We start from the raw sequence: 21,682 nt of genomic DNA, 5'->3' as shown, positions 1-21,682 counted from the left end.
TTGCATCTGTGCCCACTCTGCCGGATTCTGGGGAGGCGCCGCTGTACCCATCGTATTTAGCATCCTGTGATCTCGTGTTCTTCGTAGGTATTCACGTACCCATACCAGGAGCAGGCTGAGCATACTGCTGAGGCTGTCCATAAGGTTGGCCGTACCCCTGCTGGTACTGCTGAGGGTATGCCTGACTCGCCATCTTCAATTGACGTTCGCCTACCTTCGTTGCTGTCCTGGTGTTTTGCGTTGACGTAGCGGGTTCGAGCGCCGAAACTCCAAAAGTCTACGCTACACCGCAACCAACGAAATTACCCGACTTGCAATTGGCATACGAGGAAAGTCAATTCAGCATGGCTACGAAGACTTGTTTGTTGTTAAAGACGAGATCGACGCCGAGTGATCCCTATGATGCCGCATTCAACCAGGCAGGACTACCACCAATCTTTGTGCCGGTGTTGGAGCATGCAGAAGTGAATAAGGAGGAATTGGAGAAGACACTGAGTGGGAGACCGCATCAAACATACAGCGGCCTGATCCTTACCAGTCAAAGAGCTGTGGAGGCGGTAGGTCGGGTTCTGGAGAAGCTGAATGGTACGTGCGATCCGGAACATCATGCAACAATGACTGACATTGAGCATACAGAGGAACAAAAAACAAACCTACTATCAATGTCCGTTTTTACCGTTGGCCCCGCAACCCACAAAGCTATCGCAAACCTCCGCTTCACCTCCATCCTTGGATCGGAATCCGGAAATGGATCAGTATTGGCTGACTACATCCTCTCCATCCGCTCCAAATCCGAACACCGTCCCTTACTCTTCCTTGTTGGTGATCAACGACGGGATATCATCATCAGGAAGCTACAAAGCGGGCAACCCTCTGCGCCGGTCGTGGAACAACTCGTCTACGTCACCCGAACCATGTCAACATTCCCCTCTCTCTTTGCCTCTGCTGTCGCAGAAGCAGAAAGCCGCGACAATGACACCGGCTCAGTCGCATGGATCATCTTCTTCTCCCCAGCAGGCGCAGAAGTTGCATTGAAGGAGTTACAGAAGGAGCAAGAAGCTGGGCGGCGCAGACCCCGGATTGCGACGATTGGACCTACGACGGAGGAGTATCTGGTCAAGGAGTGGAAGATGCAGCCAGAGGTCGTTGCGAAGAAGCCGACCGCTGAGTCTTTGGTGGAGGGGATTTTGACGTGGGAGCAGGAGCATGCACAGCTGTGATGGAAGGGATTACGGTACAGCGAGATATACGCATCACGAGTCAGGGAAGAGTGTACGATAACAGCAATGACGGAGGTCGTACGATAACGATGGTCATGGAGGGGGGTCAGTCCACCCCATCGATATCCGGATAATGGATCCGGATCGACGCGAATACCTCGAGTTCACAGGAGAGGGAGGCATACCTGCCCAATAGAAAGGGCAAAAGTTATGGTATAATTGAGCAAATCAACGATGTATCACCTCCCAATTGACGCAATCGTATTCCCGTCGATTCTCCCGACGCCGCGGAACGTTTCCAAGACAAGTGCCCTGCGTGCCCACGTATCGACGCTACAAAGGATTCCCCGAACGTAAAACCTCGCAGTCAACCAACCCTCCTTGATCCTTATACCAATACCCAGGATGCCCATTCAATACTACGCCGTCGCAATTGGCCGCAAGCCCGGTCTCTACCACGATTGGTTTGTCATAACCTCACAATGCTCGTCCTGATCAACGGCTGACATATGACGAACAGGGACGCTTGCGACGCCCAAGTCTCCGGCTACCCCGGTGCCCGCTACAGAGCTTTCACGGACCGCAGTGAAGCAGAGGAATTCGTGCTAACCGTCAACCCTGGCGCAGAACACAACCTCACCGTCGGCGATTTCCAGCGCCCGTGGTTAGATCGCCGTAATTCTGATCTCCCACCCACGCCAGCACCCGCAGCTCCACCCGTGACACAAATCGTAGTAACGAACGCAGACGCAGACGCAGAGAAAGATGCCTCAGCAAAAGCCTACGCACCCAAAGCCTACTACGCCGTCGCTGTGGGCCGCCGGCCCGGGGTCTACTACGACTGGCCCACCTGCTCTGCCCAAGTCACCGGATACCCGGGTGCACGTTATAAGAGTTTTCAGGATCGGAATGAGGCAGAGGAGTTTGTGTTGACGCTTAACCCTGGTGCGGAGGAGGAGATGTTGTTGAATGATTTGCAGCGTCCCTACCTCGACAGAAGAAGTTCGAACCTCCCACCTCTACCTACCCCTGCTCAAGCACAGCCTCAGTCGGAGAAGGAGGAACCAAAGGGGGGGGAGCAGAGGACTTGGATAGCCGAGACGGGTGATGAGCGACTTTTCGTGAGTTTGACCTACGACACCCTCGACGTCAAAACCCAAATCGACCGTGTCCGCTCCCCCAAAGCCGGCGCAATCGTCCTCTTCTCCGGTACAACCCGCGACAACTTCGAGAACAAACCCGTCACGCACCTCTCCTACGAATCCTACACCCCCCTCGCCCTCACATCCCTCACTCACATCGCCACCACCGCTCTCCAACGCTGGAATTTGGAGGGGGTGGCGGTGACGCATAGACTGGGAACGGTAGGGGTGGGCGAGGAGAGTATCTTGATTGCGGTTAGTTGTGGGCATAGAAAAGAGTCATTTGAGGCTGGGGAGTGGGTGCTTGAGGAGGTCAAGAAGAGGGCGGAGGTTTGGAAGAGGGAGGAGTATGGGGTTGTCGGGGAGGGGGCGAAGTGGAAGGAGAATTTTGAGGGTGCGAGACCTGGGCCGGAGAGGTAGTGCAGCTGGACTGCGATGGGGTGGTCATAGAGGATTGGTGATTTTCGTATAAAGGAGCAGTTTTGTTGCGGCAAATGTCAACGCGGTCGGTTCAGAACAGCAGGAAGTCATGCTTACCCTGACATAAGCTTGTTAGAATTCCCGGCTAGAGATCATTCTTGATGTATGGTCTTCCGTGGAGGTAATCTTGCACCCGTGGGATTTTGCGTCGCTATACCTCCAAGCGACATTGGATTTGTGTCTTCGAAGGCGTTCAACTCAGTACTTGAACAGGAAGGACTTCACACCTTAACACCAGTCTGCACATCTGTTCAACTTATTTTACAATCACACTCTGTATTGTTAATGCCTCGGCCAGCGTGCTCGTAGCTATATGTTCCATTCCCGTTTTGCGTAACTTTTGACGCCCGGCTTGTACCATGCAGATGCATCTCGGGGGAACATTGGCCCGATGCATGCACGGTCCCGCACCGCCGTCGAACGTCTTACTCGGGGGAACATTACCACGAGAAGAAGTTTGAGTTGGAGGGGAACGAGAATCCCTTGAATGCTTTGTATGCGGAGTACGAGAAGCGAGCTTGGTGTCGCGGAGGGCGGAGTTAGGGAGAGGTTGTCTGAGTTGTTGTAAGGATGGAGGTTTGTCAACTGAGTAGATTTTGTATGATAACTTTTCAACTATATGAACGAAACGCCAAATACCCATTGCCTTCTTTTCCCTCGCAAACATTCAAGACGCAAACACTAGGATATAGAGTATAATCTACCCAAGAACTCCCCCTTCATTACCTTTGCCCTACCCCCGTAGCGAACGTTACTCCACCACCGTGCCCATATCCTTCATTCCCAGCCAGCATGCCATTCATAACATCACCGGTACTCGCCTCCACCAATACCTTCGGAAAATCGAACCAATCAAACATGTCCAAGCCATCACCTAGCCCGCCTTGCCCAAACACCCCCGCAAAATCATCCAAACCACCCACCATCCCTTGTTCCTGGTCTCCACTCCCACCCCCAGCAGCCGGCGTAGCAATCTCACTCTTACTCCGATACCCCATCACCGACCTAATCATCGGCATCCTCTCCGTCTGAGATTGCCGTGAAATGAGTAAATCGGCATCATACGCATTTCGTCTCATATCCGCGAGAATCTGCACCGACGAGAGCCGTCCACTTTCGGAGGAGGTACTCGTGTTGGTCGGGGACCGGCCGGTGCACGCTTCGTTGAGTTCTTGAATGACACGGCCGATGATAAACTCATAGCGGGAGGCTGTTTCCCAGTATTTTGCCATGGCGCTGAGGGCGGTGAGAAAATGTCGTACATCAGGCAAAACCGGGCGATGACGAGACGAAGTGCCCAGATGTCCGTCCGTGGTGTTCCTTGCTGCTGTTGTTCTGCCAGTCGAAGTAGTCGCGACCGGCGACGTAGCAGGAGTTCGCAGGCTTCCCGTCAAAGACGCGTGATGTACAAGCAACACCCTCGTCGCAACCCAAACCACAAACGTAAACGAATGCCCCAGCACCTTGTACAAATCATGCTGTGCAACCAGGCTGCACAGTGACGACACGTTTTCGACTGCAGCCAAACATTTCCGTACAGCCCACGCACTTGAGGAGAAGAGGATCGATGTGGCCGCTGGGTATGCGGCGGTTGAGTGGAGTCGGATAACGGCGGTGTTGTACCAGGCGTGGAGGAGGACCCATCCCGGGTCGACTGAGGCACCTCCGCCGAAACCGAGGCTACCATACTTGATTGGGAGGCCAGCCATCCAGGCGTTCAGCCTCGCCTCAAGGTTCTTGTACTCTCGCATCCAATTCTCTACGTCGCGTTCCAATCTGATATCAACAGCGCGTCGTAGGAACCGGTGAATGCATCCAATGACCCTCAAGATTTCGATTTGATAACTGAAGGGCGTTCGTTCACTGCTGTCTCTCGCCAATGGTTGGGAAGGAAATGGACAGGGTAATTCAGCTCCGAGGTATGATAAAGCAGCAGCTGCACTCAGATCCTCCGATGATCTACCAGTATGATCGCCGTCGTGAATGTGCAGCTCCCCACTCTTGGCGTTCTGCCACACCTCCTCCCTACACGGGAGCCTTCTCCCATTCCCACCCACCTCCTCGTCCGCCAACACGCAATCCAACGCCGTCGCCATCGCAGTCCTCACATCCAAAATATACGCCATCCAATAAATCCTCCGTCTCCCTTCTTCCTCGATTGAGTCATTCGTTTCGCTAAGGACGTTTGCGCCGCAAGTGTGTACTGCACCATCTGAAGGCTCAGCATCCGGGACGGTGGTTTCGGTTGCGAGACGGAGGTGGTTGACCATACGGCCGAGAAGTGCCACCAGGCCGAGGGCGGAGGGGCCATTTGAGGTACCAACTTCGTCGAAGGCTAGGATGGTTAGGGCTTGGAGGGATAGGAGTCCGGGGTGAGCTAGAACGCGTAAGAGGATTCGGCTTTTCGCCTGTGCCCGGAAACGCTGTAAATCTTCGAAGGGACTGGGTAAGCAAAGTCTCCCAGCTGCGACACAGATGGCGTATAATAAAGCTAGCTTGCGTTCTGAGATGCTTGTTCGCGCAGCGACTGTTCCGTCGGGTGAGGTATGGAAGAATGTGTCGACCGTGATCTTACAGCGCAGGATCGGGCAATTGGGATGTACGAGGTCGCAGTAGACGGTGAGGAGGTGATAAACCACCGAATCCGCTGGAAAGTCAGAGTTGAAGGATGAGCCGGAGGAGTGAATCGCAGGAGTCTGTCGTGATGGAGGTGCCATCATGGGCTGCGACGGAGGAACCTGTAATGTCGGAACCGGGATAGGTACATGTATAGTAGAACCCTGCGTGGGCGTCACTGGAAGAGCCTCATAATGTTGAACTGGACTCGGCTGTAGCGGTTGGTTTTGTCGTGCAAGCAGTCTTTCCAACATCTCAACCCTCTCCTCCAACTCCTTCCCATAACCCGGACGTACCCCGGGCTTCCGCTTCTGCTGATAAACACAACTCACGCCAACCTTCCTACACCACTCACAAGAAGGCTGCGCTCGATCACACTTCACTTTCCGGGCCTTGCAGCTGTCGCAAGCGGTCAAATTGCGGTGCGGATCATCGGGTGAGGACGTCGTCGGTGGGTGAGGGCGTTTGCCATTCGCGTTAAGATCGCTGTTCGTCTGCAAAGTGGACATTACTGGTACACCGATATTGTAATTGCTGGTCGGACTAAGGCTCGATTACTGTCCGTCGGTGTTTTGTCGGTTCTCGGTGTTTTTGTTCCGGACAGGGTCCAGAAAATGTGCGCCCCACCCCGCACTCGCAATTCGTCACATGCTCAAGCAAACAAGATGAGTTTGGCGGGGAGATGCGATATCAGACCATTTGTGCTTTGATCTTTACAGCTCGTGTGCGGCATCTGTTGTGTGAGGGGAGCGTGGTGGTGTTGGCTCACGCAACACCGAGAGGCCCAGCCTTTCGAGCCTTCAGCCGGACCTCGGGACATCGACAGTCCGGATCAGAGTGGGGTTTGCATGGGAACACATACGTCGGGAAAGAGAGACCGACGTAGCTGCGTACAACACCCATAAAATGAACGGTCGTCTCTGTTTGAGTTCGGCCTATTTACTCCGAAGTTGAGGTCCATTTTAAGAACCTCCATACTCTTCGAGTCGCTGCAAGATCAAGGGAGGGAAACATGGGCATCTGGAATCGCAAGCTTGGTGTTAATGACAGTTTGACTCAAGGCGGTCACTAGACCCTCACACAATCACTCGCTCCATGTGGTCTCGTTACCATCCTCTTCTGCGTGTGTACGTTTGCCCTCCATTCCTTCACATGAGCCGTGCTAAACCGGCCAGAGGGGGCTTCGCATACGGTCTACTCGACGTTCTCAATTCTCACTTCCAAACCGAGCTCCACATCACAACAACCCAGGCCTCCGGCCTCTCCGCCGCTTACTTCGGCCCGTACTTCCTCTGCCTATTTATATTGACGATCACAGGCAGGATCCTGAGGCGATACGGGTTCCGCGTAACATTCATGACGGGATCTGCGGTCTTAGCTGTGGCTTGCTCGATGTTCTGGCCGAGGGGTGCAAAGAGGTCATTTGGTGGGTTTTGCGGGAGTATGTTCAACGTGGGAGCCGGGCTTTCGACTTTGGAGACAGGCGCAGACAGGTGAGTCCATTCCATATCTCATTCTTCACAACGCCGAACTGATTACAGTCAAGCTTCCTCTCCATCTGCGGTCCACCTCGGTATTCTGAAGTTCGTCTCAACCTTGCCCAGTCCATCCAGGGTGTCGGCTCATTCGTGGCTCCCCTCCTTGCTTCCCGCGTCTACTTCGCTTCCACCGTTGACACCGCTCAAGGTCTGAAGAATGTCCAATGGGTCTACCTTGGCGTAGCCTGCTTCGTTGCCCTACTCATCATCCTCTTCTGGGCCGTTTCTATGCCGGAGGTAACAGACGCTGACATGGCAGCGCAAGAAGTACAAATGGACTTCGACCCCGGGCCCCTTCGCAAGCAAGCCAAACTGTTCCTGGATGTCTGGAGTCAATTATGCTACGTCGGGGCACAAGTCGCCGTCGCTAACTACTTCATCAAATTCTGTCGAGAGTCAGGGAGGGACTCCGCAACGTCCTCCAACCTCCTCGCCGTCGGACAAGGAATGTGCGCCCTTAACCGCTTCCTCGCGTCTGGCCTCTTGACAAACCCAGCCGTGACAAACCCCGCCACATCCCCATAATCTACCTGGCCCTCTGTTTCGTCTTCGCCCTCGCCGCAGCGACGACACGCGGTACGACTTCGGTCGCAATGCTCATCCTCGTGCTCTGCTTCGAATCCGCCTGGTTCGCGGCGATTTTCACACTAGCCCTCTGCAGTCTCGGAAGACACACAAAGTTGGGATGATCATTCCTCGTCGCGGCGATCTCGGGAGGAGCTGTGTTCCCACCAATGGCTGGCGCTGAAGCGACGCATACGGGGAGTTTTCATCGGGCGATGTTTGCGCCTATGAGAGGGTACGTCGCAGCCTGGTTTTTCCCGATATACGTGAACTTTTTCAATCGGGAGGGGTTGATATGCACCGGGAGACTTGGCTCGATGTGGAGAAGAGGGAGGCGAGGTTTGAGTCGGAGAGACAGATCACGCTCGAGCGCGATGATCGGAAGGGCGCCGTGATGATGATCGAGGATGTTGGTAGGAGGTGAGAGTAAGCTATCAGGTTGCAGTGTACGATATTGCGAGTACGGAAGGACTTGTATGAGTAGCAAGATCATCATGCGTTAGCTACGACAGCCTGTAGAAGTCCATCCCGTTCCTGCACAAGACACACTCGATGTCCTCCTGACTCAACCCGATGTCCCGCAACACTTCAAGTACTAGCTTCACCCAAGCACTCCACTCCGTATCCTCTCCCTCCATCCACCCCCTCATCTCCTCCGGCGCCAACTTAACCACAGGCCAATCACTCCCAAACACCACCCTGTTCACCCCAAACAAGTTGATTGCGGACCTCACCCATGGCTCTACACACCTCTTCGCGCCCTCACGACCTCCCAGTGTATGGATTTCAGCGGACGTCTCGGTGAGGAGTGCCGAGAGCTTTATGTAGACATATGGGTTCTCGGCCAATCGCATCATCTCCCCCTGCCACGCCAAGAAATGCGAATGGGTCTCGATCTCCTCCGAAGGCCAAATCGTAAGATCCGGCTTCGCCATGTGATCAATGATGAACCTCGTCTTCTTCGCGTCCTCGACGCCTTCGTGGGCACGGATGATCATTTCGCGTGCTTCCTGTAGCTGCCAGATTCCTGCGCCGTGGGTGTTGACGTTGATCTCGAATCGGAGACCTTTGCTGCCCATCCATTTCATGGCGTCAATGAAGCCTTTTGATAACGCTGCGCCGGCTGGTTCGTCCTGGAGGTTGTAACGGAAGCCTTTCAGGTAGGCCGGATCAAAATGCGGGACGCTTTCAAGCTTAATCGTGTGTTCCTCCATTGCGGATGAGCCATGTGGAGCGGGCGCCAGTGCCATGATACCTCGGAGGAGTTTGGCATCAGAAGGTTCGTAACCTTCACCTGCTTTACCTGACTCCGCGTTGCGTAGGGCTTCGCACAAGTATGCGAACTCCGACACGCCTTGATCATAGCCGCTCTGCTCTCCGTTTTGCCGTCCGACTTCAACGAAGATCAAACCGCGGTGGTCATACTTCACCTCCGGGTCACTCTTAGATTCGGAAGTACGTGTTGAGGCATCCGCTGCGTACTCGGTGAACGAGTGCTGAACATTGATCTTCGCCGATTCATGATTTTGCCACGGAAAGACGCCCGCGTCAACGTGTGATTGTGGATAGAGGTGGACGTGACCGTCCAGCAGCGGTATCGGACTCGAAGTCGACTCCTCGACTTTTGGCATTTTGGATTAAGGCGTAATGGTCTGGTGCTCGGGGTAATTGCACCGATTTAAAGTTTGGTGCGGGGCGAGCTCGGCGCCTCGGCCGATTGACAGTCCGACGCGACGGAATAGGAACGTAGGTGCTACACCATCTATCATTCTATAAAACCAATCATCTCAATGTTGGTTATCCATGAGACAGTCGAAAGTGTCTGCTGAAGCCATTAGGTTGACATTACTGCCGGACAAGGTGTTTCAATCTGTCACTTAGGTCAGGAAAGTGGAACCCAGCTTTCTGTAATCGACCAGGATAACCTGGAAAATGTGTCGATACGCTTGCTGGTAGACTCCAAGAGGAAGATAGCGGAATTGGCAATGTTGTTGACAAGGTTGGACATTATTGCTTGGTTGTTCCTACCTCTCTGGAGGTTTTTTGTTCCGTTCGGACGGTTCTTTACTCTGACTGTGAACGAGGCTGCGGGGGTTCCCACGCCTTAGATCTAGAGCTACCGGACGCACAGCATAAAAAGACCTCGCCCAGCTATTTGGCAGCACCAGGATCCATTAGATTACATAACGATACAATGCACCAGTAGACCATACCCTTCCGTCCTTCCAATATCCTACGAATACCTTCCCTTCAGCGCCTCAACCTCCCTCCTTAACTCCTCCAGCCGCGCATTCAGATCGTCCCCATGGTTCGTCGGTAACGGCGCCTGTTGTTGTTTTTGCTCCGCACCATGCGCGTCTGGTTCTGGGGCCGTGACAGTCTTGAGTCTTGATGTGGGCGGCGGTGGTGGTGCTTGACCAGCCCCACTCGAACTTGCCCGACGGTGTAAACCCCCTGGTAACGAGGTCTCAGACACGGATGCACTGTTCGTCTTTCTATGTCCAAAAAACCCCACACGTCCCATCTCCGATCCAGCAACGTTAAGAGATGAACGCCGACTCATGTCATCTTCCGTGCTTTCTTCTTCGTCCTCAGCCACAACGGGTACCTCCATCGATGACCGTGCGCGATTAATAGATAGAACGCGGCCGTGACGAGTAGCCGGCACCGGCGGTGGGGTCGCAGTACTAATTTCCTCCTCCTTTCGGACTCCATTCACGGAGCTACTCGAGCTCGTTCTTGGTCTCAATCTCGGAGGTGGTGGCTGCGGTACGTTACCCGTATGCTCTTCGTCTGCAGATGGCCTACGCGTACTAGCCGGCGATTTCGAGATTGGGCTTCCTAGTGCCGGTGATGGGATGATGGGTGCGTGCTTATCCATCGATACCTTCCTTACGGGAGGTGGACGTGGCGGTGTTGCTGAACCTATTCCTGCTCCCTCGAGATTCATCGATGTTCTCCTTGCTGGCGGAGGACGCGGTGGAGTAGGTGTCGATGTGCTAGGACCCGGTGCCGCAGTCTTCAACGGTGAAATGGAAGGTGTAGGCGGTTTCCTTGGCGGTGGTGGCTCGGGCGCAGAGAAAGGGTCGTTCAGGGATGCAGACACACGGCGTGCCGCGGGTGGCCGTGGAGCTTCAGGAGTGACCTTCTTCGTACTTGTTGATTGCGAAAGAGGAGGTGGAGGTGGAGGTGGAGCGTTAGCTTTCTCCTTCTCTTTCTTGTCTTCTTTTGTTATACTATTACCTCCTCGACTAGGCGGTGGAGGGGGAGGTGCGTGCACAGCACTTCTCTCCTGCTCCCTCAGTGAATTATTCCTCGAGCTATCTGGTGTTTCCCTATTCTGTTGTCCTCTTCCGTCGAAGATCGATGGCGCAGGTGTGGACTCGGCTGTGGCCGGCTGCGATGCCATCGGATTCGGTGATTTAAACATGGAGTGGAGGTCGATGGGATGCGAGGGAACGGGTTCTGCGTGCAAGGTGCGGCGGAATGGGTTGCCGGCTTGATCATTCGCTGTAGTTGAGGTAGCAGATCCTGGGGCTTGCGGGACGCTTTGCTCGTTGCTGATACTTGATCTGTCCGAACTGCTGCGCTCTTTTGCTTGCTCGTCTGGGGTTTCTGCAGTCACTGGGTACAACAAGTTCTCCGGCACTGGAACTTGTCTTTCCACCATCTCAAGGTCAATATCTCCATATAGAAGATATCTTCCAACCACGCGAACCATCGCAAAGAACTCCTCTTTCAGTAGTCCATCCGAGGAGTCTGGGAACAGGGCAAGGATCTCCGTGACATCCCCAATACCCAGCCCAAACCCTTTGAGAAACTTCATCACATTCTGAAAACTGATTCTTCCTTGCGCGGGATGAAGGACCGTCCACCAAAACTTGTACGCTCTCCGTTCCTCCGCTCCAAGCTTCTCGCCGTTGACGGAGGGATTTGACATCTCGACACGCATTCAAACAAAAGATCAATGATTACAATCTCACTCGTTTCTCATTGACGGTACACGGGGTAACCTGGAGCTGTTCTCGAATTGTTTTTCTCGTAGATGTCGGTATCCGCGGCCTGAGGTTTCGGCCCGACTTGCAATTCAGCATCGGCGTCACCGCGCAGGACGATACCAGCGTAGACTGGAAGATGCAAGGTAGTATTTTTAGGTTCACCAAGTTCCTGACTGACATTAATTGGCAGTGTACGATAAGGGTCTTGGCGAACAAATGTTCACGTGTGGGTGTGCTGAATGTACTGTACGCGTACGAAGCGGGAGCCCAATTGATCAAGCTCATGGCGTCAGACGCAGTGCTCGATATCGAGCAGGGCCAGAAATCTCAGTCCCAGCGGAGACATATGAATGTAGACATATATTGGGTCTGTCGAATGGATTCTTGCAAACTGCCTCCCTTCAAGCCTGAACATCCATGTCCAGTTATCAGGCTGTTTCTTCTAGCACTGCGTAGACTTCCTGGTTTTCTCTAACGCTGGTCGCCCTGCTCCCGGGCCCCTCCTCACGTCCACATCCTGAAAGACTCCCTCCCCAACCACCATGTACATACGCGTCTTCAGCATTTACAGCGCACACACTCAACGAAATGGCGAAAGATAAGCCCGCCAAGGATGCGAAAGCGAAGAAGCCTGTCCAAGCCAAGCCTGAAGACGCCGAGAAGTTGGTTCTGGATTATTTGAGAAAGACAAACCGGCCATACAGTGCTAGTGCGTATTCCTCGCCTCGTCCTCTCTTCCTTCCCCTACTTGCTCCGGGATAAATGCACACAATACTGATAGTTCATACACAGCCGACGTCTCAATGAACCTCCACAACGCAATCTCTAAACCGAACACACAGAAAATTCTTCAAGTCCTGGCCGACCGCGGCGACCTCCTCATGAAGACCTACGGCAAGCAGAGCGTGTTTGTCGTGAAGCAGGATACGGGGAATGTTCCCAGCGCAGAGGTGTTGGCGGAGATGGACGGCAAGATTGAGCAGTTGAAGGAGAGGGTGCAGGGAGTTAAGGATGGGAATAGGGCGTTGCAGAATGGTAAATGTGCAGGGAGATAGCACAGAGTAGGGTGAGTGCTGAAGACTTTGACAGAGTTCAACCAGGTCACGGCCACGCCGCCGACGAACACTCTCGCTCCACTTCTCGCCAACCTACAAACCGAGATTCAGACGCTCAGTACACGTCTCGCCCCCCTCCGCACCGGCGCGAACCCAATCACGCCCGCGGAACGCAAGCAGATTGACACAGACTACCACAACATGCGCAAAGAATGGCAAAAAAGGAGGAAGTGGTTCAAGAACTTGTGGGGGATGATCGAGGAAGGATCCGGGATGACAGAAGCAAAGGAGTTATTTGAAAGGCTTGGAATCGAGGAGGATGACGTCCCCTTCGATGAAGATCCGTTGAGGATTCTGGTATAATATTTCGTGTATGTCAATTAAGGCACATTTGTTTCCTTGTTTGTACGACGTACCGGTACTCGATTGCGCCACCCCAGTCACGCACGACCCCGCCACGCGCCCGAGTCAACGGACCGAGCGGGAACGTGCACCACCAGTCATCCAGCATACACCCGGGACAAGGACAGCATACACTCAGCATACAGTCAGATAAAACAATGTCAACGCTGTCGGCGTATATGCCCATGGCACAGCTCAACCAAATAGACGCTCAGTCGAATGAGCGCCGTCGGGATGGTCAGCCGCCTAAAGACAAAGCAGAGTCGGCATTTGAGGGTTCTCGCAGTCCTCCAGCCAACAAGAGTGAGTCACACTCCATTTGCTTCATGATTACAGGTTGCTGACAATGATACAGACCTCCAACACGTACCCTGCAAGTTCTACATGCTCGGCAAATGCCAAGCCGGCGACCGTTGCCAGTTCTCCCACAACCTAGCTACACTCGGCACCGAACGCGCACCCTGCAAGTACTTCCAAAAAGGCAACTGCAAGTTTGGTGCGAAATGCGCGTTGGCACATATCATGCCAGACGGACGACGGGTGAATAACGCAGCACGACTATACCGGGGTCCGGTCGATATCGGGGGACGAATGCCGGTTGAGGGAAGGGTTGGTGGGGGTGGAGGGAGTGCGTTACAAGTTGGGTTACAGATGTATGGAGATCAGATTATGCATCATCCGCATCCACAGGCATTGCCGCTACCTATGCAGAATCAGTATCAGGAGTATGTCGATACCACGCAGGCCACCTATTCGTCTTCGTATGGAGCACGAAGACCGAGTGTCAATGCGACTGGGAGTTTTGATGGGCTTGCGTCTTCGTTTAATGATTTGAAGTTATCGTCTTCGACGCGCACGCTTGGACCGTTGGATGCGCCGCTTCCTCCATCGTTGGATTCGAATGGGATGTCATACTTTGCACGACATGGGCCGATTGCTGCGTCCGTGCCTTCGAAGTTCGGATTCGACGTACCGATCGGCACCCCTGGGGCAGGCAATACGGCGGATTATGGATCAAGTCCAGCTGGGACGCCGAGTGGAGGTAAGAACCTGATCATGAGTTTGGAGAGTGCAGATGAGTCGGCATTGCCACAAAGTCCTCGATCAGCGGCTCTCCTCCCCGTTCCACAGGGTCCGGATGTCCTCGCTCCCGCTCCCAAACGCCCGCACCTTCCCATCTCCTCCTCTTTTCCCGCACGACGAACATCCTTCTTCCGACTCAACGGCTTGCAAGGCGACGACTGGCTCCCACTGTCCACGGCACAGGAAAGTGAACAGGAGAATGGAGTTGTGGAGGAAGATGAGGATGAGGGACACTTCACCTTCGAGGAGGATTTCGTACCAAGTAGTTTGCAGGAGCTATTGACGCCCCAAGAGAGGGAGAGGAGGATGAGTCGGAACGATGAGGAGAGACCGCGAGTGGCATTTAGTCCGCCTGGGTCACACGCTTCGTTGGCGCCGGGTCATGGATCAGGGTTGGGAACTTCACCGGGGAGCACAGGCAGTTTCGGTACGAGTCCTGGGAGCTCGAGGTTTGGTGCACTTTTCCAGCGTCATCACTCGACAGGAAATGTAACGGACACCAGCTCGAATCTGTCGAGTTCACCGAGTCGGGCGGTTCCTGCTGCGGGGGTGATTGGAAGTCCGCTGAGGAGTGTGTTGGCGCAGAGTTTGAGTCGGGAACCGCATCATCCTAGTGCGTTACGGACGAGTGTGAGTGGGCAGGGCACGGGTTCTAGAGAGAGGGTCAAGAGTGAGGGGGAGACGGAGGACGAGCTTGAGGGTGAGGATGATTTGGAGGAGGAAGATGAGGGAGAGGCGAGTGAGGTGCAGTTTGATATGGATGAGTAGGTGGTAATCGGCGTTGATGAGTGGATGTATTGGTAAAAGGTATGATATGTGATATTTAGCGTTTCCTTGGAGTTCTTTGGTTTTGGAGAGTTTCTTGTTCTTGTTATATCTCGAGGTATAGACAGAGAAAATATCTATTGCCTGCGCCCTCTTCGGCCTCTCTCTCAACCTTAGTTCCTTTCCATATACCTTGAAGGCATGTCACTCATCGCACCTTCGCGACACCTATTCCTCCTCTCAAGGAAGAGAAAGACACAAGTGCAGCGATGAGAAAAGTCCGAGTGTTCCAAAGGAGAACCATTCTTCGCGATCCGACCAACGCTCCTAAACACTGGTGAGTTTGTCTTGGGCGTAACTATGCTGTTTCGTAACGGATTGCGTGGTGGTTAGGAAGGACGCGGGTCCGTGCTTGAATTTATACAGTAAGGGACGGGGGGGGGGGGGGGTGCCCTGGGAGCGAGGCTGGTGTGCGCGGCGGCGGTGCTGCAGGAGGGACCGACGCGACGTAACGGTGATTGTGTACGACAAGTGGTGTAAGGGTTATAGAATCAAGATGAAGCTCGTTAGGTAAACTGGGCATGTGTCCAGTCTGAATTCTCATGCTGACCACCCCTGTACAGATTTCTGCAGAAACTGAATACCGAGACCGTGACCATTGAGTTGAAGAATGGTACGCATACATCTCCTCCGACCATCGATCCATTCTCTAACACTCTCAATAGGAACCACCGTATCGGGCACAATCACCGGCGTCGACGCCTCCATGAACACTCACTTAAAAAACGTTCGCATGACTGTGTCGCAGCGCGATCCAGTGAGCATTGATACCCTGAGTATCAGAGGAAACAACATCAGATACTACATTTTGCCGGATTCGCTACCGCTGGATACGCTGTTGATTGATGATGCTCCGAAGGCGAAGGCGAGGAAGAAGGAGGTTGTTGCTGTTAGGGGAAGAGGACGTGGTGGTGCACGGGGTGCCAGAGGTGGAGGACGCGGAAGAGGACGAGGAGGACCGCGTGGATTCTAAGACGTTGTCTCGTGATGTTGATGTCGATGTTTGAGAAAGTAATGATGGGAAAGGGTGCGGATTTTAGGAACATCTGTAAGAACGGAGGCCTGCAGGAATAGTGAAGGATGAAGGGAGTGACGTTGCAGCATGTTGCGCGTCATGCTGTTGCTATGAGATACCAGCAAGGAGGGTATGATTACCTTCATCACCAAAAGATACATTTATCAATTTCAGACGGTGCCCAATATCATGCCAGAGCCGGGACATCGCGCTTGTCATGTTCGCGCTCATCTACTCTGATCTGTCGTACCCGGTCTTCTCCCTAAACCAAACCAGTCACAACTGATAGACATGTTACTGTTTTATGCAAAAAAAGTTGCTCGATAAGGTTTGGGCCGGCTTCACCTTCCGAACAAAGCCTCATGCAGCACCGCCGCCGTACACCGCACCGAACCTGACCTCCAAGTACTCCGCCAAAAGACGCGACGACCTTTGATAAACCCGGCCGGTTCATGGCTCAATAGATTTCTAGTACGCACCTCTTTGAACACTCATTTGTGTACCATGGGGCCTGTGTCCAATGCTGGCCCCGGTGCTGGAAACATCAAGGTTGCTGTGCGTGTTAGGCCGTTCAATGCTAGGGGTGGGTAGTGTGCATAGCCTTCCGTTACGTGCTAACTCACCGCCCACAGAACTCGCTCGGAATGAGAAATCTATCGTATCTATTTCCAACAACCAGACGATACTCACCCCACCATCGACGTCCAAGTCGGCATCATATCAGTCACGTACATTCACCTTCGATGCAGCCTACAATTCTTTCGTTTCCTCCACAGACCCTGAATATGCTTCTCAAGCCCATATCTACGACTCACTCGGCCGTGAACTGCTGAATCACGCGTTCGAGGGATACAACACCTGTATCTTCGCCTACGGTCAAACTGGTTCAGGAAAGAGCTACTCAATGATGGGCTACGAAGGCGAAGAAGGTATTGTGCCGAGGATGTGTCAGGAGATGTTTGAGAGGGTGAAGCAGCTGGAAGGGAAGGAGGGAACGGAGTGTAGGATTGAGGTGTCGTATCTGGAAATCTATAATGGTAGGCATGTTGTCTCTATCCCGAGAACGGACTAACAATACCCGTACAGAACGCGTACGCGACCTTCTCAATCCCAATCCGAAGGCAAAGACGCATCTGAAGGTCAGGGAGCATCCCACACTAGGTCCATACGTCGAAGACCTCTCGAAACTTGCTGTTACTTCATATGCTTCCGTTTCCTCACTCATGGATGCCGGGAACAAAGCCAGGACTGTTGCCGCGACGCAAATGAACGAGACTTCTAGTCGTTCCCACGCTGTATTCTGCATCAGTTTAACACAAACAGAGAAGGTTGGGGATGGCGTGGGCGAGAAAGTGAGTCGGATCAGTTTGGTGGATCTGGCGGGAAGTGAAAGGGTCAAAAGTACCGAAGCTACTGGAGTACGGCTGAAAGAGGGAGCGGAAATCAACCGATCTCTGTCGACACTTGGTCGCGTCATCTCGGCATTGGCAGAGAGGGATAAGTCCGTGAGCAAGGGAACTTCCACAAGTGTGATTCCGTACCGTGATTCGGTATTGACATGGCTACTGAAAGATTCATTAGGAGGGAATTCGATGACAGCAATGATCGCTGCTATCAGTCCTGCTGCATGCAATTATGACGAGACGTTGAGTACATTGCGGTATGCGGACTCGGCCAAGAGGATCAAGAATCATGCGGTGGTGAACGAAGATCCGAACGCGAAAATGATTAGGGAGTTGAAAGAGGAGCTCGCGCAGCTGAAATCTAACATGTCTTCACATCCTTCTGGTCCTAGCACTGATGAGACTGACGTTCCTCTGGAAGAGCAGTTTGTCAGTATCAGGACTGCGGATGGCACGGTAAGGCAGGTTTCGAAGGCAGAGATCGCTGAGCAACTACATGCAAGTGAGAAGTTGATGAAAAGCTTGCAGGAGACATGGGAAGAGAAGTTGGAGAAGACGCAGCAAATCCAGGCGGAGCGGGAGAGAGCTTTGGAGGATCTGGGGATCTCGATTGAAAAAGGCGGGGTTGGGCTGCATACACCGAAGAAAAATCCGCATCTGGTGAACTTGAGTGATGACCCACTGTTGGCTGAGTGCTTGGTTTACCAAGTGCGGCCTGGGATCACGAGAGTGGGCAACGTGGATGCGGATGATCATGCAGAGATCCGGTTGAGCGGGACAAAGATCTTGGCACACCACTGTCACTTCGAGAACATTGATGGCAAAGTCACTATCTACCCTTCCCCAGACGCCGTGGTAATGGTCAACGGCCTCCGCATCGAGGAGCCGAAGAGGCTAAAAAGTGGATATCGAGTGATCCTGGGCGACTTCCATGTCTTCAGGTTCAACAACCCGGAGGAAGCCAGAGCGGAGAGGAGAATCAGGCATCTGAGCGGAATGTCAGTGTCTGCTGGACAGAGCCCATTGCGCGTAGGAACACCTTTGTCACCAGGTAGAGATAGTGATGTCTTTGAAACTCAATCTGAGAGTCCGTTTGATGCGCCCGCAACCGTGGCTGCACCGGGGGAGAATGACTGGCTTTTTGCCCGACGAGAAGCGAACTTGTCCATCCTTGGAAGTGATCTGACGATGGAAGAATTGGACGACGACCAACTTGATCAGATGTTCGATGACCTTCAACGTATCCGCACGCTGCGCCGTGTAAGGCCGCGCAGTAGAGGCGCCTTACCAGACGATGATGTCTGGTCGAGCGGCTCCGTGTCCTATAAACGCGACACGCACTCTTCGCTGGGTACAATGATGGACGCGATGAGTTTGGATACCAACATCACAGTGCCGACGGTACAAAACGACATGGAGGAAAAGCTGCGAAGGATGGCGATGGAGGCGAACGAAAGATTGGAGAATAATGGGATGACGGAGCGCGAGTTGGCTTTGGCGAAATGGGTTGTGCAGAAATGGAAGACACGACGGGATCTGAAGCTGAGTGAAGTCGTGTTGAGGTATGCTGTACTGCTTAAGGAAGCTCAGGTGGTGGCCAAGGAACTTGGACTGGATGTGTCATTCCAGTTGACGGTGCTGGATGATGTAGTTGTGCCGGTGTCTCCATACGAGGGACGTGAAGCCTCGATCCTCGGTCTCACTGATGATGACGAGGACGATGACCTACAATCGGCAGAGAAGCCATGTGTTGCAGTACGGGTTGCTGATTTGCAGGCTAACGCTGTTTACTTGTGGTCGCTCGGAAAACTCGAGAGCCGCGTGCGGAAAATGCAGGCTCTCACGGGCAACCTGGATAGACCGGAGTTTCGACAGCACTTTCGTGTGGACGGCTTCCTCGATGAGCAGAAGCCTACATACACGCATGTAGGCACCGCTGTTCTGCCACTTGCGGTTTTAACGAGTTTGGCTGAGCAGGCGCTTACCCTGGATGTGTATTCACCATACACGTCTAATGTCGTTGCTGTATTGAAGGTTCGGGCGTCGCTTGATGTTCTTGATCTTGATTCTGAAGGCATTACGGCTAACCCAAGATTGAATGTTCACTACCTACGCATCGACACCCTTCATGGCCTGTCAGAACGTGAGGCGTCCGAACTCCATCTTCAATGCTCATGGCCGTTCTCGCAACATACCAAGCCAGTGAGAAAGTTTGGAGACGAAGCTGTCCGGTTTGAGGAGGACTTCACTTGTGGAGACCTCGAAGGTTCTACAGTTGACAAAGGTGGAGACATCCGCCTTCATCTCTTCGGTCGCATCACTGAGAACCACATCGAACGTCTCCTGAGTTGGGACCAAATGCGTGAGTTGACGACGCTCGCCGGTACTGAGCACGGTCGTCGTCCTGAAGGGGACTTCATGACGGAGGAGCGGCACGACGTGACTGCTGCCATCCAGATCCTTGAACGGATGGCCACGGGGGAGTATGGGCCTGTTCATGTTATTTGCGAGAATGACTTGGATCCGGGATGCTTCATGCTCCATCTTGGTGTGCAACGGCGCATCCAGATCCGGTTGAGTCATGGTTCAGGGGATCAAGAGGTGTGGTCATCGGTGCTCGCCATGTCCATTGGCCATCCAAGGCTGCTGGCGTCGAAGCCGAATCATGAAAATGAAGCCGACTCCAGGGTTGGTCTCCGCTTGCTGAAAGTCTCGGGGGTGCAAGCGACGGATGACCCTACCGCTACTGTTGGCTTGGCGTCCTGGGACATTGGTGGTCATGATGTCGCTATGCTTGAGCAAGTGACTGCGTCAAGCGATAGAGTTCTGCTCACGCTGAACACTACAGTACAATTGGCTAAAGTTGCCGAGCCGATCACATGTTCGGTCGACATCTCATTGAAGATTGTCGAACGCGACGCCAACACTGCTCCAGGATTTCTCACCCGAATCATGTATCCGTCACAGAAAGTCTGCCTTTCAGCATATGAGCACTTCGCGCTGACGATGTCTCCCGAAGGTGCTAAGACTGCACGCGACGTGTGGAGGATGAATACTGCAGAGAAATATGTACGAGGTGAGGAGAACCTTGATGGATGGTTGTCCAGAGGAAGATCTTTGATTGAGGACTGGGCGAAGGCTGTTGCGATGCAGAAGAGAGCCGCCGAAGTTGCGGTTGCAGCCATGATACATGTACAAGACGTCCCAGTCAGGACGACAGAGCAAAGTGAGGAAGTTCTATTCAATTACGTGGCGCTGTGGATGCGACGCGCACAGGGTACTGTTCCATCTGGATCTTCTTCCCAAGCTTTAGCTTCTTTGGCTGAAGTAGCACCGCGGAAACTCATATGTGCGGTTCAGCCGATCATGAGGACCAGCTCTGTTATCAAGACTGGGTGGCTATCCGTACTTGATAGTCAAACTCAGCAATGGAATAAGCGCTGGTGGGTGTTGCGCCGACCTTATTTATTTCAGTACACGACGTCTGGCGAGGAGGAGGAATGCGGATTCATTATCAACCTCAATGAAGCCAGAGTTGATCACGCTCCAGCAGCTGCGACGGATCCCGGCGTTGAAAACACGTTTGCAATATATACCCAATGGAATGCGGTGATGTTACAGGCGGTTAATAGAGCAGAATACGAGGATTGGATTGCGAGGATTTAGGGGAGTGCGGATCATGGCGTTTTGCATAGGATACCCAAGAGTTACAGCTAATTGCATGTACGAGAAGAAGACAATGAAAGTTTTAGATTGATCTCTTCATATTTATTGCCCGGTAAACGCTCACTTCCCCCGGACAGGCAACGGATCCTGACGTATGCATGGAGAGCGGACCTTGTTGTGCCTTGGCGATAAACACGGAGAGGACCCTGAGAGAGCTCGGCGAAACCTCACCACCAACTCCGTCCCTACAGCCTTCAACATGATCCTTGCACCATTCTTCGTCTTGATCTTCGTTTTGGTCTTCGCCGGTGTCGGCTACTTGACGTTGAAGCAGCTCCAGGACGCCCTCAAGACTGCCAACGAGGAGATGAAGAAGCGCAACGTCAATATCTCAAGCTCTGGAGCAAAAATCGGTGTTCCCGAAGTTTCCCGGGAAGAATACCTTGACAAGACGCAGAAGTGAGCGGGTGCCCGGAATTCATGTTTTTCTTTGCGGTTTCTAACCCGGTTCACAGAGCATTTGTTACTGCTATGGAGCACAGTGAAGCGAAGGGATTCTCAGCACCTCGATTCGTTTCGAAGAAGCCGGCTGGCCCAAAGAGATCAAAATCAGACAAGTCTGTTAACGATTATGAGGTGTGAGGAAGGAATGATAATTCAATTGCCGAGTCGGAC

At 53.2% G+C, this 21,682-nt stretch overlaps 11 protein-coding genes across 11 annotated transcripts; 8 read left to right on the top strand and 3 right to left on the bottom strand.

The window, feature by feature from the left end:
- Nucleotides 1–286: 286 nt before the first annotated feature.
- On the top strand, nt 287–1,424 carry SAICODRAFT_86323 (tetrapyrrole biosynthesis, uroporphyrinogen III synthase). Its single transcript, XM_019171428.1, has 2 exons — nt 287–585; nt 637–1,424. Exons 1-2 carry the CDS (start codon nt 345–347, stop codon nt 1,218–1,220), a joined length of 825 nt encoding a protein of 274 aa, XP_019020766.1. The 5' UTR covers nt 287–344; the 3' UTR covers nt 1,221–1,424.
- Nucleotides 1,425–2,317: 893 nt separating this feature from the next.
- SAICODRAFT_40837 (molybdenum cofactor synthesis protein 2B) lies at nt 2,318–2,761 on the top strand (the record flags this gene model as incomplete). Its single annotated transcript, XM_019168642.1, has 1 exon — nt 2,318–2,761. A coding segment is annotated over one exon (444 nt), but the record flags the coding sequence as incomplete, so codon positions are not given.
- A 337-nt stretch (nt 2,762–3,098) lies between these two features.
- Nucleotides 3,099–5,967, bottom strand: SAICODRAFT_28260 (uncharacterized protein; the record flags this gene model as incomplete). The annotated part of the gene is made up of 2 exons (XM_019167104.1): nt 3,099–3,498; nt 3,569–5,967. 2 exons carry the CDS (start codon nt 5,965–5,967, stop codon nt 3,099–3,101), a joined length of 2,799 nt encoding a protein of 932 aa, XP_019020764.1.
- Nucleotides 5,968–6,470: 503 nt separating this feature from the next.
- Nucleotides 6,471–7,685, top strand: SAICODRAFT_37778 (MFS general substrate transporter; the record flags this gene model as incomplete). Its single annotated transcript, XM_019168578.1, has 5 exons — nt 6,471–6,497; nt 6,531–6,585; nt 6,636–6,951; nt 7,005–7,469; nt 7,493–7,685. The coding sequence occupies 5 exons, from the start codon at nt 6,471–6,473 to the stop codon at nt 7,683–7,685; spliced, it is 1,056 nt and encodes a 351-aa protein (XP_019020763.1).
- Nucleotides 7,686–8,231: 546 nt separating this feature from the next.
- SAICODRAFT_43665 (uncharacterized protein) lies at nt 8,232–9,191 on the bottom strand (the record flags this gene model as incomplete). The annotated part of the gene is made up of 1 exon (XM_019168746.1): nt 8,232–9,191. A coding segment is annotated over one exon (960 nt), but the record flags the coding sequence as incomplete, so codon positions are not given.
- Nucleotides 9,192–9,793: 602 nt separating this feature from the next.
- SAICODRAFT_74071 (uncharacterized protein) lies at nt 9,794–11,603 on the bottom strand (the record flags this gene model as incomplete). Its single annotated transcript, XM_019170917.1, has 1 exon — nt 9,794–11,603. Exon 1 carries the CDS (start codon nt 11,510–11,512, stop codon nt 9,794–9,796), a length of 1,719 nt encoding a protein of 572 aa, XP_019020761.1. The 5' UTR covers nt 11,513–11,603.
- Nucleotides 11,604–12,164: 561 nt separating this feature from the next.
- Nucleotides 12,165–12,934, top strand: SAICODRAFT_39827 (Tat binding protein 1-interacting; the record flags this gene model as incomplete). The annotated part of the gene is made up of 3 exons (XM_019168623.1): nt 12,165–12,267; nt 12,351–12,593; nt 12,648–12,934. Coding segments are annotated over 3 exons (633 nt in total), but the record flags the coding sequence as incomplete, so codon positions are not given.
- Nucleotides 12,935–13,173: 239 nt separating this feature from the next.
- On the top strand, nt 13,174–14,866 carry SAICODRAFT_10667 (uncharacterized protein; the record flags this gene model as incomplete). The annotated part of the gene is made up of 2 exons (XM_019165289.1): nt 13,174–13,318; nt 13,371–14,866. The coding sequence occupies 2 exons, from the start codon at nt 13,174–13,176 to the stop codon at nt 14,864–14,866; spliced, it is 1,641 nt and encodes a 546-aa protein (XP_019020759.1).
- A 553-nt stretch (nt 14,867–15,419) lies between these two features.
- On the top strand, nt 15,420–15,920 carry SAICODRAFT_74069 (Sm-like ribonucleo protein; the record flags this gene model as incomplete). Its single annotated transcript, XM_019170916.1, has 3 exons — nt 15,420–15,433; nt 15,487–15,536; nt 15,589–15,920. The coding sequence occupies 3 exons, from the start codon at nt 15,420–15,422 to the stop codon at nt 15,894–15,896; spliced, it is 372 nt and encodes a 123-aa protein (XP_019020758.1). The 3' UTR covers nt 15,897–15,920.
- A 419-nt stretch (nt 15,921–16,339) lies between these two features.
- SAICODRAFT_74068 (kinesin-domain-containing protein) lies at nt 16,340–21,079 on the top strand. Its single transcript, XM_019170915.1, has 3 exons — nt 16,340–16,521; nt 16,571–16,975; nt 17,025–21,079. The coding sequence occupies exons 1-3, from the start codon at nt 16,443–16,445 to the stop codon at nt 21,005–21,007; spliced, it is 4,467 nt and encodes a 1,488-aa protein (XP_019020757.1). The 5' UTR covers nt 16,340–16,442; the 3' UTR covers nt 21,008–21,079.
- A 184-nt stretch (nt 21,080–21,263) lies between these two features.
- On the top strand, nt 21,264–21,649 carry SAICODRAFT_22337 (uncharacterized protein; the record flags this gene model as incomplete). The annotated part of the gene is made up of 2 exons (XM_019166555.1): nt 21,264–21,466; nt 21,523–21,649. 2 exons carry the CDS (start codon nt 21,267–21,269, stop codon nt 21,647–21,649), a joined length of 327 nt encoding a protein of 108 aa, XP_019020756.1.
- Nucleotides 21,650–21,682: the final 33 nt, after the last annotated feature.

Source organism: Saitoella complicata, assembly GCF_001661265.1.
Source record: "Saitoella complicata NRRL Y-17804 unplaced genomic scaffold SAICOscaffold_33, whole genome shotgun sequence".
NCBI classification, from domain to species: Eukaryota; Fungi; Ascomycota; class Saitoellomycetes; order Saitoellales; family Saitoellaceae; genus Saitoella; species Saitoella complicata.
Note: the sequence above shows the minus strand (reverse complement) of the source record. Positions and strands in the feature narration are given on the sequence as shown.